We start from the raw sequence: 11,831 nt of genomic DNA on the forward strand, positions 1-11,831 counted from the left end.
TGCCCCAGTCTCATTCCCTGCAAGAGCGGCTAGAAGAGCCTCCGCCGGCTCCGGTCAGGACGCGCGAGGAGCCGATCCCTTCGGGCAGCCGGCTCACTGCGCCCGGAGAGTCCTGAGCTCAGCCCCGGCCACCGCTGCAGCGGGCCAGGCGGCTTCAGCACCACGGACAGCGCCCCGCCGGCGGCCCTCCCGCCCGCGGCGCGCCCCAGACGGCGTAGGCAGGGCCCGCGAGCGATGCCCGCGGCATGGCCCGGCGCTCCGGCCCCATGGCGCTGCTGCTTACCTTCGGCCTCCTCGGGCTGTGCCCAGGTAAGGTTCCCTGACTCTGATCTACCGCACCGGCCTCACCGCGCTCCTTTCTTTCCAGCGGCGGGGGAGTTTACTGAGACTGGGGGAGAGACCAGTGAGACCACCTGGAGGACATTCTTGGAGGAGGCACTGAAAGCTAGAAAGAGGAGGGAACCTGGTTAGCAGTGGTTGGGGAGGGTGTGAGTGCCCTGGGAAAGGAGATGGCCCTCCCCAGCTACCCCGGGAGGGGAAGGAAGACCAAATCTCAGAGTGCTGGGGTGCTTATGGGCTTTTTGTGAAGGATTATCTCAAGAACTCTTCCCTTATTTCCCAGTCCCCCCTGCCCCCCATCAAGCTCCTGATGCAAGGGCAGGAAAGAGACCACATTCTCAGTCCTCTTGGTGAGCGGGACAGGAGCCTGGAAGGATTAGGGAGGCTCTCTGAAGGGTGTGTGTATGTATGTGCATGTGGTGCGCACAGCTGCAGAAGGAGTTAGAGTGTGCAGGAGAGCAGGTGCACAGGGCAGGTTTCTGACTGTGTGGGACCTACCTACCTACCTACTCAGGGATACGCCCTGAGTCACAGCTGTGGATGCGCAACCCTTGGACTCCAACCCCAGGTTTTTTAGGGAGGGAGAGGGTAACATGACCACAGACATGGGATGTTACTTGCATGCCTAGAAGCGCACTGACTAAGCAGAGGGCTGTGGGGTGGCAACACAGAAAGCCCTTTCTGTTTCTGCACCTTCCCAAACCTCCCTTCAATGGCAGGTGTTTTCTCTCTGTGTGTGTGTGTGGGGGGGCAGCCCTGGGAAGAGAAACCCAAAGCCTTTGGGAAGCAGCACTACATCCCCACCCTAGCAGGTCTGTGTTAGCTCTCACAGGGCCTGGAGGCATCTCTGTGCGGTTTCCAAGGGTATTCCCTAAGCTTTTCCGGTAACCTTAGGAATGCCTACTAGGAAAGCCACAGCCTAAAGGATTGTCCCCTTTGCCAGGGATGGGGAAGGATCCTGCTAGGCCCTCTTTGTTTACCTCCTGCCTGCCTCCATGCCCCTCCCCCTCTGGCCCAGGGGTGTGGGGTACGGATGCCGAGGAGCGGCTGGTGGAACATCTCCTGGATCCCTCCCGTTACAACAAGCTTATTCGCCCAGCCACCAATGGCTCTGAACTTGTGACGGTGCAGCTCATGGTATCTCTGGCCCAGCTCATCAGTGTGGTGAGTGTGTGTGTGTCCCAACTCTGCCCAGCCATGGAGATCCACCCAGGCAGAATGTGTGAAGGCCTGTGCTTGTCCCTCTGGTATGCCCCAGAGTATGGGGAGGTGGGAAGGGGGCCCGTCTGGAGGGTCTCCTCAGCACCTTCCACTTCCCTGCAGCACGAGCGGGAGCAGATCATGACCACCAATGTCTGGCTGACCCAGGTGAGAGTTCCTTCTCTCTCTCTTTCTCATTTTTCTTTCCATTGCCACTAAACAGGTAGAAAGATATAGACTTCATCATTCTAAATAATTGGATTTGAATCTTGCTTTCATGACTTTAAACATTCAACTCACCAAGGTTTATTTTTCTCATTTGCAAAATGGAGATTCTAAACCCTTGGGTTAGTGATGCAAGTTAACTGAGATCATGTAATGCAATGTTTATTGGACTTCTCCCCACCCCAAGTTTTCTTTACTCTGAGAGACACAGAGAGAGAGAGAACACTCCTGTCTGCTATTTCACTCCCCAGATGTCCTCAGTGGCTGGGCTGGGGCCAGGTCTGAAGTTGGGAGCCAGAAACTCAATCCAGGTCTCTAATGTGATCAGAGCCCAGATTCTTCAGCCTTCACCTGCTGCCTCCCAGGCATGCAGTTGGGGGAAGCTGGAATCAGGGCTAGAATTGAACTCAGGGGCCCCGTGCGATAGCCTTGCACACACTGGGATCCCATATGGGTGCCGGCTCTAATCCTGGCAGCTCCACTTCCCATCTAGCTCCCTGCTTGTGACCTGGGGAAAGCAGTCGAGGATGGCTCAAAGCCTTGGGACCCTGCACCCGCATGGGAGACCTGGAAGAAGCTCCTGGCTCCTGGCTTCGGATTGACTCAGCCCCAGCCGTTACAGCCACTTGGGGAGTGAATCAGCAGACAAAAGATCTTCCTCTCTGTCTCTTCTCTTTTCTGCATATCTGACTTTCCAATTAAAAAAAAAAAAGAAAAAAAAACAGAGAAACAAAACAGAATTGAACTCAGGCACTCTGGTTTGGGACAGGAATATCTTAACTCTTGGGCTAAATGCTGGCCTCGAGGCTGACTCCTAAGAGCTTCCTTGAGCCAAACAAGTGCCCTCTTGACCATTTCTTTGACCTTGAGCCCCTCCAAGGGCAGAGGTCGGTGCTGCCCCCTCTCCCCCTGTTCCAGGAGTGGGAGGATTACCGCCTCACCTGGAAGCCTGAGGAATTCGACAACATGAAGAAAGTCCGGCTCCCTTCCAAACACATCTGGCTCCCAGATGTGGTCCTGTACAACAAGTAGGTGAACCTGGAGTGACAGGAAGGTTGGGGGAGGCCATGGGGATGCTCAGGGAAGGAAGGTGCTGTGGGAGAATTGAGAGAAAGCAGCCCATGCTGTGGCCACCACAGGTGGTCACTCCCCAGACAGCCCAGCCCGAGGAGGTGGAGTGTGGATGGCCCAGGGAGGTGGAGTGGTGGGGTGGAGTGTGGACAGCCCAGGGAGGTGCAGTGTGGACTGCCTGGGGGTGTGGAGTGTGGACTGCCGAGGGAGACGAAGTGTGGCCGGCCCAGGGAGGTGAGAGTGGATGGCTTGGGGTACTGCGTCATGATCCTTCCTCTTCCAGCCATTTAGAACTTGCAGGTTCCCAGCTGTGATAAGAGTGCAAACGGGGACTGAGGGCTTTTGATGCCCAGGCTGACTCCAGAATAGGACTTACTGGGCAGCCTGGGTGCAAAGAGCCTAAGGTTCCAGTCGCTCCCTGGGATTCAATCCCTTCTGCAATACCACTTCTCACCTCTAAGCTACAGAACCACCTCTTCCTGGCTGATGGGATCACCTCCCTCGGCACCTGCCCCAGTCCCCTTCGTGGCTTGGGGACTTTCCTGACTTCTCCATAACACTCACGTCCCTCTCACCTCCCTCCATGCGCTCTTACCTCCCAGGGGGCCCCCGTTTGGAACGCCTTACCATCAACCCGTCCATGTCCCCTTAGCCTGATGATTGCTGTCAGACCTGGGTCTTACCTGCTTCCTCAGAGGCAGGATGGGTGGGTGGAGGAGATCTCATGACAGTGTCCATCCCTTGGCAGTGCCGACGGTATGTATGAGGTGTCCTTCTATTCCAACGCCGTGGTCTCCTACGATGGCAGCATCTTCTGGCTGCCGCCCGCCATCTACAAGAGCGCCTGCAAAATTGAAGTGAAGCACTTCCCGTTCGACCAGCAGAACTGCACCATGAAGTTCCGCTCCTGGACCTACGACCGCACAGAGATCGACCTAGTGCTCAAGAGCGACGTGGCCAACCTGGACGACTTCACGCCCAGTGGTGAGTGGGACATTGTGGCCCTGCCCGGCCGGCGCAACGAGAACCCGGAGGACTCCACCTACGTGGACATCACGTACGACTTCATCATCCGCCGCAAGCCACTCTTTTACACCATCAACCTCATCATTCCCTGCGTGCTCATCACCTCGCTGGCCATCCTGGTCTTCTACCTGCCGTCTGACTGCGGCGAGAAGATGACACTGTGCATCTCCGTACTGCTGGCCCTCACCGTCTTCCTGCTGCTCATCTCCAAGATCGTGCCGCCCACCTCGCTGGACGTGCCGCTCGTTGGAAAGTACCTCATGTTCACTATGGTGCTCGTCACCTTCTCCATCGTCACCAGCGTGTGCGTGCTCAACGTGCACCACCGCTCGCCCACCACGCACACCATGGCGCCCTGGGTCAAGGTCATCTTCCTGGAGAAGCTGCCGACGCTGCTTTTCATGCAACAGCCGCGTCACCGCTGCGCCCGCCAGCGCCTGCGCCTGAGGCGGCGTCAGCGCGAGCGCGAGGCCGGGTCCCTCTTCTCCCGCGAGCCGACTTCGGGGACCGCCGACTCGTGCGCCTGCTTCGTCAATCGCGCCACGGTGCAGGGCGTGGCTGGGGCCTTCGGGGCTGAGGCGACGCCGGCTGCGGCGGGTGCTGGCGCGGGCAGCGCAGAGGCACCGTGTGGCTGCGGCCTCCGGGAGGCGGTGGACGGCGTGCGCTTCATCGCAGACCACATGCGCAGCGAGGATGATGACCAGAGTGTGAGTGTAGAGGGCCAGCGGGCGGGCCCTGTGAGGGTCAGCCAAGCCCCTGTGGTGAGCACTCAGCGTGGGGGGTAGGGGAAATGCGAGCTAGGCCGGAGCACTGCCTCCCTTCGCGTGGGTGTGAGATGGCCCGAAGGCCTCTGGAGGATCCATGTTCTGGGACGAGCCCCAGCCACCTTCGGGACAAGTGGCCCTTTTCCGTTTGCAGCTTGCCTCTGGACGTTACTCTGAAAGTCTCGCTCCCACAGATTTGCAGCTCTGGGACACAAGCAGAATCACTAGGGTGCCCCTACTAAGGGGAGAGCTGAGGTCAGGAGGGCTCAGTGACCTCTTTTTTGCGCTCCAGGGTCCTGCAGCGTAGGTTATGGAGATGGGTGGGGGAGTAGCTGCCAGGGTTCCCATTCACCTTCCACACCCAGTGTTTGGCGTCTTCTGTAGAGGTTCCCCAAGAAGCGATTCCCTTGAGACTGAGCCAGCATTTGGAGGAGGCATAGTGAGTAGGGTAACATCCTGCATTTCAGACAGTGGCTCCCGGGCTGCTGTGGTCTGGTCAGGGTACCTGGCTGGCTCCAAGTCAGGCTTAGCTGTAGCCACAGTGATGGAATGGGGCTGCCATTTCATTTGGGGTGTACTGCAGTTTGTGCAGGATACGGCAGCCTCATACATATGTTCCCCGGGACTGAGGAAGCCAGCTGGAGCTGAAGCTTGGGCAGGGGGCATCTCACAGCCCTGAGAGGGAAGGAGGGGCGCCACAGCTGGTGGAGATGGGCCTCTGGCCTTGGGGGTGGCTGAGGCCCAGTGAGAGCCAGGCTGAGGGCTGCAAGGACCCGGCTGGCTGCACCTGCCACTGCATCTCCGACTGCAGGCTCTGCATTTCCGGTGCTGTGTGCTGGGCAGACAGTGACCTACATGGCTGCTCTACGGGCGTCTCAAACCCCACGTGGCCTGAACTGAGTGCTCGGCCCACAGCCTTGCCACCAAAACACTTGTCCTCCACCTTTGGGTCATTGGCATCACCTGTTACCTAGGGGTTCAGGCCAAACATCTGAAGTGACCCCCGATTCTAATCTCTTGCCTCTCCACCATCCAACAGTGTGAACGTTTCCTTCAGGGTAGGTCTCAGCTCTTTTTTTTTTTTTTAAAGATTTATTTTTATTACAAAGTCAGATATACAGAGAGGAGGAGAGACAGAGAGGAAGATCTTCCGTCCGATGATTCACTCCCCAAGTGACCACAACGGCCGGTGCTGCGCTGATCTGAAGCCAGGAGCCAGGAACCTCTTTCTGAGTCTCCCACATGGGTGTAGGGTCCTGAAGCTTTGGGCCGTCCTCGACTGCTTTCCCAGGCCACAAGCAGGGAGCTGGATGGGAAGTGGAGCTGCCGGGATTAGAACCGGCGACCACATGGGATGATCCCGGTGCGTTCAAGGCGAGGACTTTAGCCGCTAGGCCACGCCGCTGGGCCCCGGTCTCAGCTCTTGCCTAGACCAGAGCAAAGCCTACTGCTCTGCCTGATTCAGCTGCAGTGTCCCTGCATCCACATAACTGTCTCCCCCTGCAGCTTGAGCCTCTGGCTCTGGGCTTAGGTCACTGGCTTATCTACTTGACTAACTCAAGCAAGCCAAGCTCCTCCTGGAGCTCCAGGATCTTGAAACCTATAGTTTCCTTTAGCTTGCAAGAATTTTTGTTTGTTTGGTTTTGTTTTTTTCTCTCCTTTTAAAAAAAATCATGACTTTGATTTGCCTCTGCTCTACTATTTAAGAGTAAGTCACAGACCCCGTGGCCCTTTATCCCAAGCACTGCTGGATGCCTCTGCTAAGAATAGGGTCAGTCTGCGTGACCGAGATTCAGTAACCAATGCCGGAAGCTGGGCCTGAGTTCCTGTCTCTAATGCAAAGTCCACATTCACGTGTTCCCAGTTGTCCCCCAGATGTCCTTCAGGGTGTTGCCACCCCACACCCTCCATAGCCCAGGATCTCTGATCAGCATTTAGTAGTCAGGATTTATATTGGAAAGTCTAGTCCTCATCCTCAATAACACTGGTGCTGCTGGGTGGGGCTCCTGTGCAATCTCGCAGGGGCGGCCACCTGCTCACTGGCTCAGCACCAGTGTTTCCTGAGTTCCGCAGGTTGGCATGGTGATGATGAGTTAGATGGTGGGGAGTCCTCCTGTGGCTTAGGAGCTCAGTGGGAGCAGATGTACTGACTAGTCAGGACACTTTGGCCGGCTACGGACAGGCAGGAGGCCACAGAAAGGTGGCCTTTGATAGGAGCTCACTGGGTAGAGAAAGGGAAGCCAGGATTCCAAGGGAATCCAGAAGCACTGTGAGGAGAGGACGCGTTGGGTTATGGGGTCTCAGTTATGGGGTGGGAGCGGCGGCCAGGACTGGGACAGGATCATAAGGCACTGGGGCCACAGGAGGCTCTGACAGGTGTGCTCAGAGCTGCACTTCCCAACGGCTGATCTGAGCTCACTGTGGGAGAAGGCTGTGTGTGTGTGTGTGTGTGTGTGTAAACGTATGTGCACGCCAGCGTGTGTGTGACAGGTTATGGTTTGTGTGTAATAGCAGATGCTATGTGTGTGTGTGTGTGTCTGAGAGAGAGACAGCAGAAACTGCAGAGGCTGTGTGTGTGATGGCCCCACTCTGCCCCTTCTACTCCTGGCCTGCGCCTGTTGGCTGACACCTGGGCTCCCCGTCTGCTTCCTGCAGGTGAGTGAGGACTGGAAGTATGTCGCCATGGTGATCGACCGCCTGTTCCTCTGGATCTTTGTCTTCGTCTGTGTCTTTGGCACCATCGGCATGTTCCTGCAGCCGCTCTTCCAGAACTACACCGCCGCCACCTTCCTCCACCCGGGCCCTGCGGCCCCCAGTGCCAAGTGAGCCTGCCCACGGCCGCGCTCTCCTCACCCTTGGCCCTTCGCAGGGCGCGACCAGGAAGGGGCACCGCCCCCCACCCCAGGTCCATCCTCTGACTTCCCCGAAAGTCCCTCCCCTCCCCACTGCTCCAGCTGCACACCGGCAGGAGAATAGTGCCAGCTATATCTTCCTCTTCCTCTCACCCAGGCAAGAGTGTCGGTGGTGAGGCTTGAAAGCAGGAGAGGAGGAGGGTGGGAGGAGAGCCAAAGGACAAGAGGTCAGATCCTGCACTGGCCTGGCTGACAGAGTCGTGGCTTAGAAAGGAGGGCCTGATTCTGCCCCAGTTAAGTGGGCAGCGGCAGTTGGGGGCAGGGGGAGGGTTCTTGCCCCAAGGGTTTAGCATGACCCTGAGGTCAGAATCCTGGGGCGGGGGGCGGTGCCCAGCTCTGTGCTGGAGAAGTCTCTGTCCTGGACTTCCTGCTCTAGCTGTTTTCATCAGGCTCAGGTGTGCACAACTGGATACCAGCGAGCCTCAGAGTTGACCCCTCGAAAAATGCAAGGTTACAGGCTTTGGAAAAGCCTTTTGCGTGGAGGGATTGCCACAGGTGATCGGAAGCAGCAGACTCGGGCAGAGCTCCAAGCGGGGGCTTGCTGAGGCCTGTCCCTCTGGACTTCTGTTTCTACCCTACCTTGAACACTCTGAGCATGCTTGAAGGAAGTTAGCAGAGGATGCCAGCTTCCAGCAGCTGGAGCCCAGCAGGGTGACCAGCCGGTTCAGCCCGTTAGCACCGCTGTACCCTGCTACCCTGCCACGTGTGTTTCATCCTTCAGGATCTAGCAGTCCTCCCCATCGAGAAGGCTCCGGCCCTTATTCCCACTGAGCCAGAGCAGGCAGGAGGAATTTGGGAAGGTGTTCCTTGCTGTCAGTGACGACTCTGAAAGCTTCAGCCTTCCTCCTCGTGGCGACCAGGGAGACTGAACTGGATCATGTTCCCACAGTGGACAGCTGGAAGCCACCTGGCCCGACTCAGAGGATGGCCGGTCCCGGCTCCCTGCCCCTGCTGCACCTCGTGACCAGCCCTGGTTTGTGGTTCCAGCTTTGCTTAGGGCTGGCTGGGCAGGCAGATGGCAGGTCACAGAGAGAATGGTCTGCAAAATACTCCCAAAGGGCCTGGCCTGACCCTTTGACACCTCTGCCTCTGCCCTGCTGTGCCCTGGAACGGGCAGCTGGAACGCAGGGTAGAGGCAGAGGTGGCTGGTAGGTGGGTGGAAACATGGCTGAGGCTTAGTGCTCTGGAGGAGGAACTGGGAGTCTGGGTGTCAGCACTCCTCTCCTTCCCCAAGCTGGAGTGAGTCCATTTGCCTTGCTAGGCCTCAGCCTCCATGCCTGTAAAATGGGCGTAGGAATGCCCAAGAAGCTGCTGTGGGGACGAAGGGCTGGACTTGGCACAAAGTGGATTTTTCTGACACAGAACTAGGTGGGCATGGGGTCACTTGTCAGGCCAGCTTCCCTGCCACCTCCTCTCCCTTCCCTTAAGTAAACCACGTCTTGGGCCTGGAGGAGGGAGCAGGGTAGGGAGTGCCCCTGGATAGGAATAGCAGCAGGCCTGTGGGAGCAGCGGCAAGGCTGGGAAGGGATCAGGTGTGGCTCTGCAGCATCCCCAGCAGTGTCATCCTTGGGATGAAGCCATGTGCCCAGGGACACCCCTCCAACTTGTTCTGTGCCATGGAAGAGCGCAGTGGGCCCTGAAGCCAGCAGGTGTGCCCCACCTGTCAGAGGCTGCAGCAGGGAGAGGCCTGGTGTAGGAGGTGGTGCACTGCCTCTTGGGGATCGTCCCACCAGGAGGGGGAAAGAGACCACACAGCATGGGCCAGGGGTTCTGTGTCAGCAGGGACACCCAAGCTTTCCACTTCTGGGCTCCCTTGGTGGTTGTCAGGTGAGCCCCCAGCAGGCTCTGTCTGTGGAGAACTGAGAATTCCAGCTCTAGGATGGGAGGCTCCAGATTTGAAAGGGAAGGTAGAGATGGCCTGGAACACCAAGTGCAGCAAGGTGGGCTAGAGGACAGTGAGGCAGCAAGCTGGGACCATCTCCATGGGAGGCGGCGGGGCCATGGGAGATGCTGGAGATACCGTTTACCAAGAAAGGTGGGCACAGGTACCCAGCTTCAATGATGGCTGGCACTGGGTGAGAAGAGGGCAGCTTCCTGGCAGTGGAGCGTGTGACTTGGGCACCCAGACAGCACCCTGAGATGGCATGCTGTGCAGAGATGCACAAGCATGTGTCCTAGGGAATAGGGTGTGTTCCATGGATGAGGCTTTGGCCTGAATGGGTCCCACAAGAGCCCTGTTAAGCTCTGCTGAGGGAAGCTTTCTATTGGTGCCAGGTTCTTTGGGTGCAGCCTTCCTTCCTGCAGCAGAGGTACAGGGAAGGACACCCCATTTCACAGAAATGAGGCTGTGAGGTACAGTGACAGCCACTGGCGGTCTGGGCCTGGAGTCTGCCCTGACCTGCTATGCCCAGGCCCTTGCTGTGCACTGGTAGAGTGCTTGCCGGGAGGAAAGCGTGAGGCATGCCTGGGGCCTCTCCTGAGCCACTGCCCAAACCAGAGGCCTTGGCTCTTTTGTGTCCTCTGCTTTCCCAGCTTGTCAGTGTTATCGCCTGCCTGGTGCTCACCCATTTTGACCAGGTAGAGAGCAGGCAGCTTCCTCAGTGGTCCTCACAACAGGTGCAAATAGGTTGTTGGTCATCACACTATTCCTAAAGGACCCTAGGACACTTCCCAACCCCACTGCCCAGCACCTCCCCCCTCCCCCCACACACACACTGCCTGCCCATGGCCTTCCTTGTCTACACTCTTGCAGTCTTCCACACAGGGTCTAGCCCACAGCCTGGTCACTTTAGGAATTCAAGATTCTCTTAAAGCAAGCAGTTTCCAAAGCTGGTCTTGTTGCTGCTGTGTTTGGGGGTAGGGGAACTGTGGGAGGACCCAAGACATCACAGCCAGTATATGGGGGGAGTAGTATGCCTGTGGGGACTGTACGATGTGGAATGGAGGATTTGCTTACAAACCCTCTTACCAGATGGAAAAGTAATGGCCAGATGGCTGGGCCAGGTTGTCACAGTGCTGGAACGACCTTGGGGAGACTCCTTTTATAGGTCACGGTCAAGGGGAGGCTCTATGCCCTGGGTCCTGTGATGGCACAGACCACTGCTCACACGGCTCCCCCTCCTGGATTCAAGACTCCAGCCTGCATGCAGGGCTGGCCTGCACCCAGAACCTGCAGAACCTGCTTAAGTCTGGGTCCGAGTAATGGAAACAGTACTGGGCCTGGGCCCTGCAGGTACTGAACACAGCAATGATGACCTCCGCAAAGTGCTGCTCACACTTCCACCTTCAGGCACTGGCGACTGGGCACAGGGGTCCTGCCCCTCTGCACACAGCATGCCAGGGTGCTTCCTTCTGAGTGAGGCAGAACAGCCGGAGGACACAGGCCCTGGAGGTTCCCTGGACACCGTAACAAGCAGACATAACCCTTTGCCGTCTTCAGGCATGTGAAAGGTAGAGCCGCAGAGAGAGGGAGAGATCTTCCACCCTCTGGTTCACTCCCCAAACAGCTGCAACATCCAGGCCTGGGCCATGCAGAAGCCAGGAGCTGGGACTACATTCAGGTCTCCCACGTATCAAGCACTTGGTCCATCTTCCTTTGCTTCCTGCCCAGGTGTATTGGAAAGGAGCTAGATGGGAAGCAGAGCAGCTGGGACTCAAAACTAGCACTATGATATGGGATGTAGGCGCTTAACATACTGTGCCACTACCACCATCTTTAAAATAAAGCCTGTTCACTCAGCGCACTCCATTAGCACACTATGTATGGCAATGTGTGGAGTTCTGGTCCTGATGTCTGTCTCCCCACCCAGACACAGACTCATCTGTCCCGGGGAGCTTCCCTTCTGCCCACTGAGGTGGGGAGGAGCGGTGAGGTGATCCTCTGCCCCCAGGTTCTACAACACATGCGGCTGGTTCTGGGATCAGAAACCCCCCAGACCATGTCTCTCCATAATCACCTTCCCCAAGAAAATAAGACTTGAAAATTTTCTAACAATTAGATTCTTTTCTCTTTTATTGATGCGGAATGTATAATGTTAGTCAGTGATATCAAGAATCACATAAAAGCAGAATCGTAAGACTGGGCTGCAGCCCCCACGGCCCCCAGCCCTTCTCCACTCTGTGAAGTCCCTGGAAAGACCCCAAAGCCAACAGAGCCCCTTCCACTTGAGCAAAAGAAACAGCCTCAAGTGCTGACAGTGTGTACAAGTGATTATCCACAGGTCAAATAAATCAACTACAGAAATCATTAAAAAGAAAGTGTGTGTGGGGGAGATGGGGGCTTCTTTAAAAACAA

General features: G+C 57.1%; 1 protein-coding gene across 1 annotated transcript; it reads left to right on the forward strand.

Moving 5' to 3' along the window:
• The first annotated feature begins 137 nt into the window (after positions 1–137).
• Positions 138–9,189, forward strand: CHRNB2 (cholinergic receptor nicotinic beta 2 subunit). The gene is made up of 6 exons (XM_058660936.1): positions 138–309; positions 1,358–1,503; positions 1,663–1,707; positions 2,683–2,792; positions 3,584–4,568; positions 7,281–9,189. The coding sequence occupies exons 1-6, from the start codon at positions 246–248 to the stop codon at positions 7,449–7,451; spliced, it is 1,521 nt and encodes a 506-aa protein (XP_058516919.1). The 5' UTR covers positions 138–245; the 3' UTR covers positions 7,452–9,189.
• Positions 9,190–11,831: the final 2,642 nt, after the last annotated feature.

The sequence above is a fragment of the Ochotona princeps genome, chromosome 2 (genome assembly GCF_030435755.1).
Source record: "Ochotona princeps isolate mOchPri1 chromosome 2, mOchPri1.hap1, whole genome shotgun sequence".
Lineage (NCBI taxonomy): Eukaryota > Metazoa > Chordata > Mammalia > Lagomorpha > Ochotonidae > Ochotona > Ochotona princeps.

What these genes read in the sequence shown, in the direction of transcription:
- CHRNB2 (XM_058660936.1), top strand. Translation starts at nt 246, where the DNA reads ATGGCCCGGCGCTCCGGCCCCATGGCGCTGCTGCTTACCTTCGGCCTC. An exon ending in CCAATGTCTGGCTGACCCAG is followed by an intron (nt 1,708 to 2,682) that starts GTGAGAGTTCCT and finishes CCCCTGTTCCAG; the next exon opens with GAGTGGGAGGATTACCGCCT. An exon ending in GATGTGGTCCTGTACAACAA is followed by an intron (nt 2,793 to 3,583) that starts GTAGGTGAACCT and finishes ATCCCTTGGCAG; the next exon opens with TGCCGACGGTATGTATGAGG.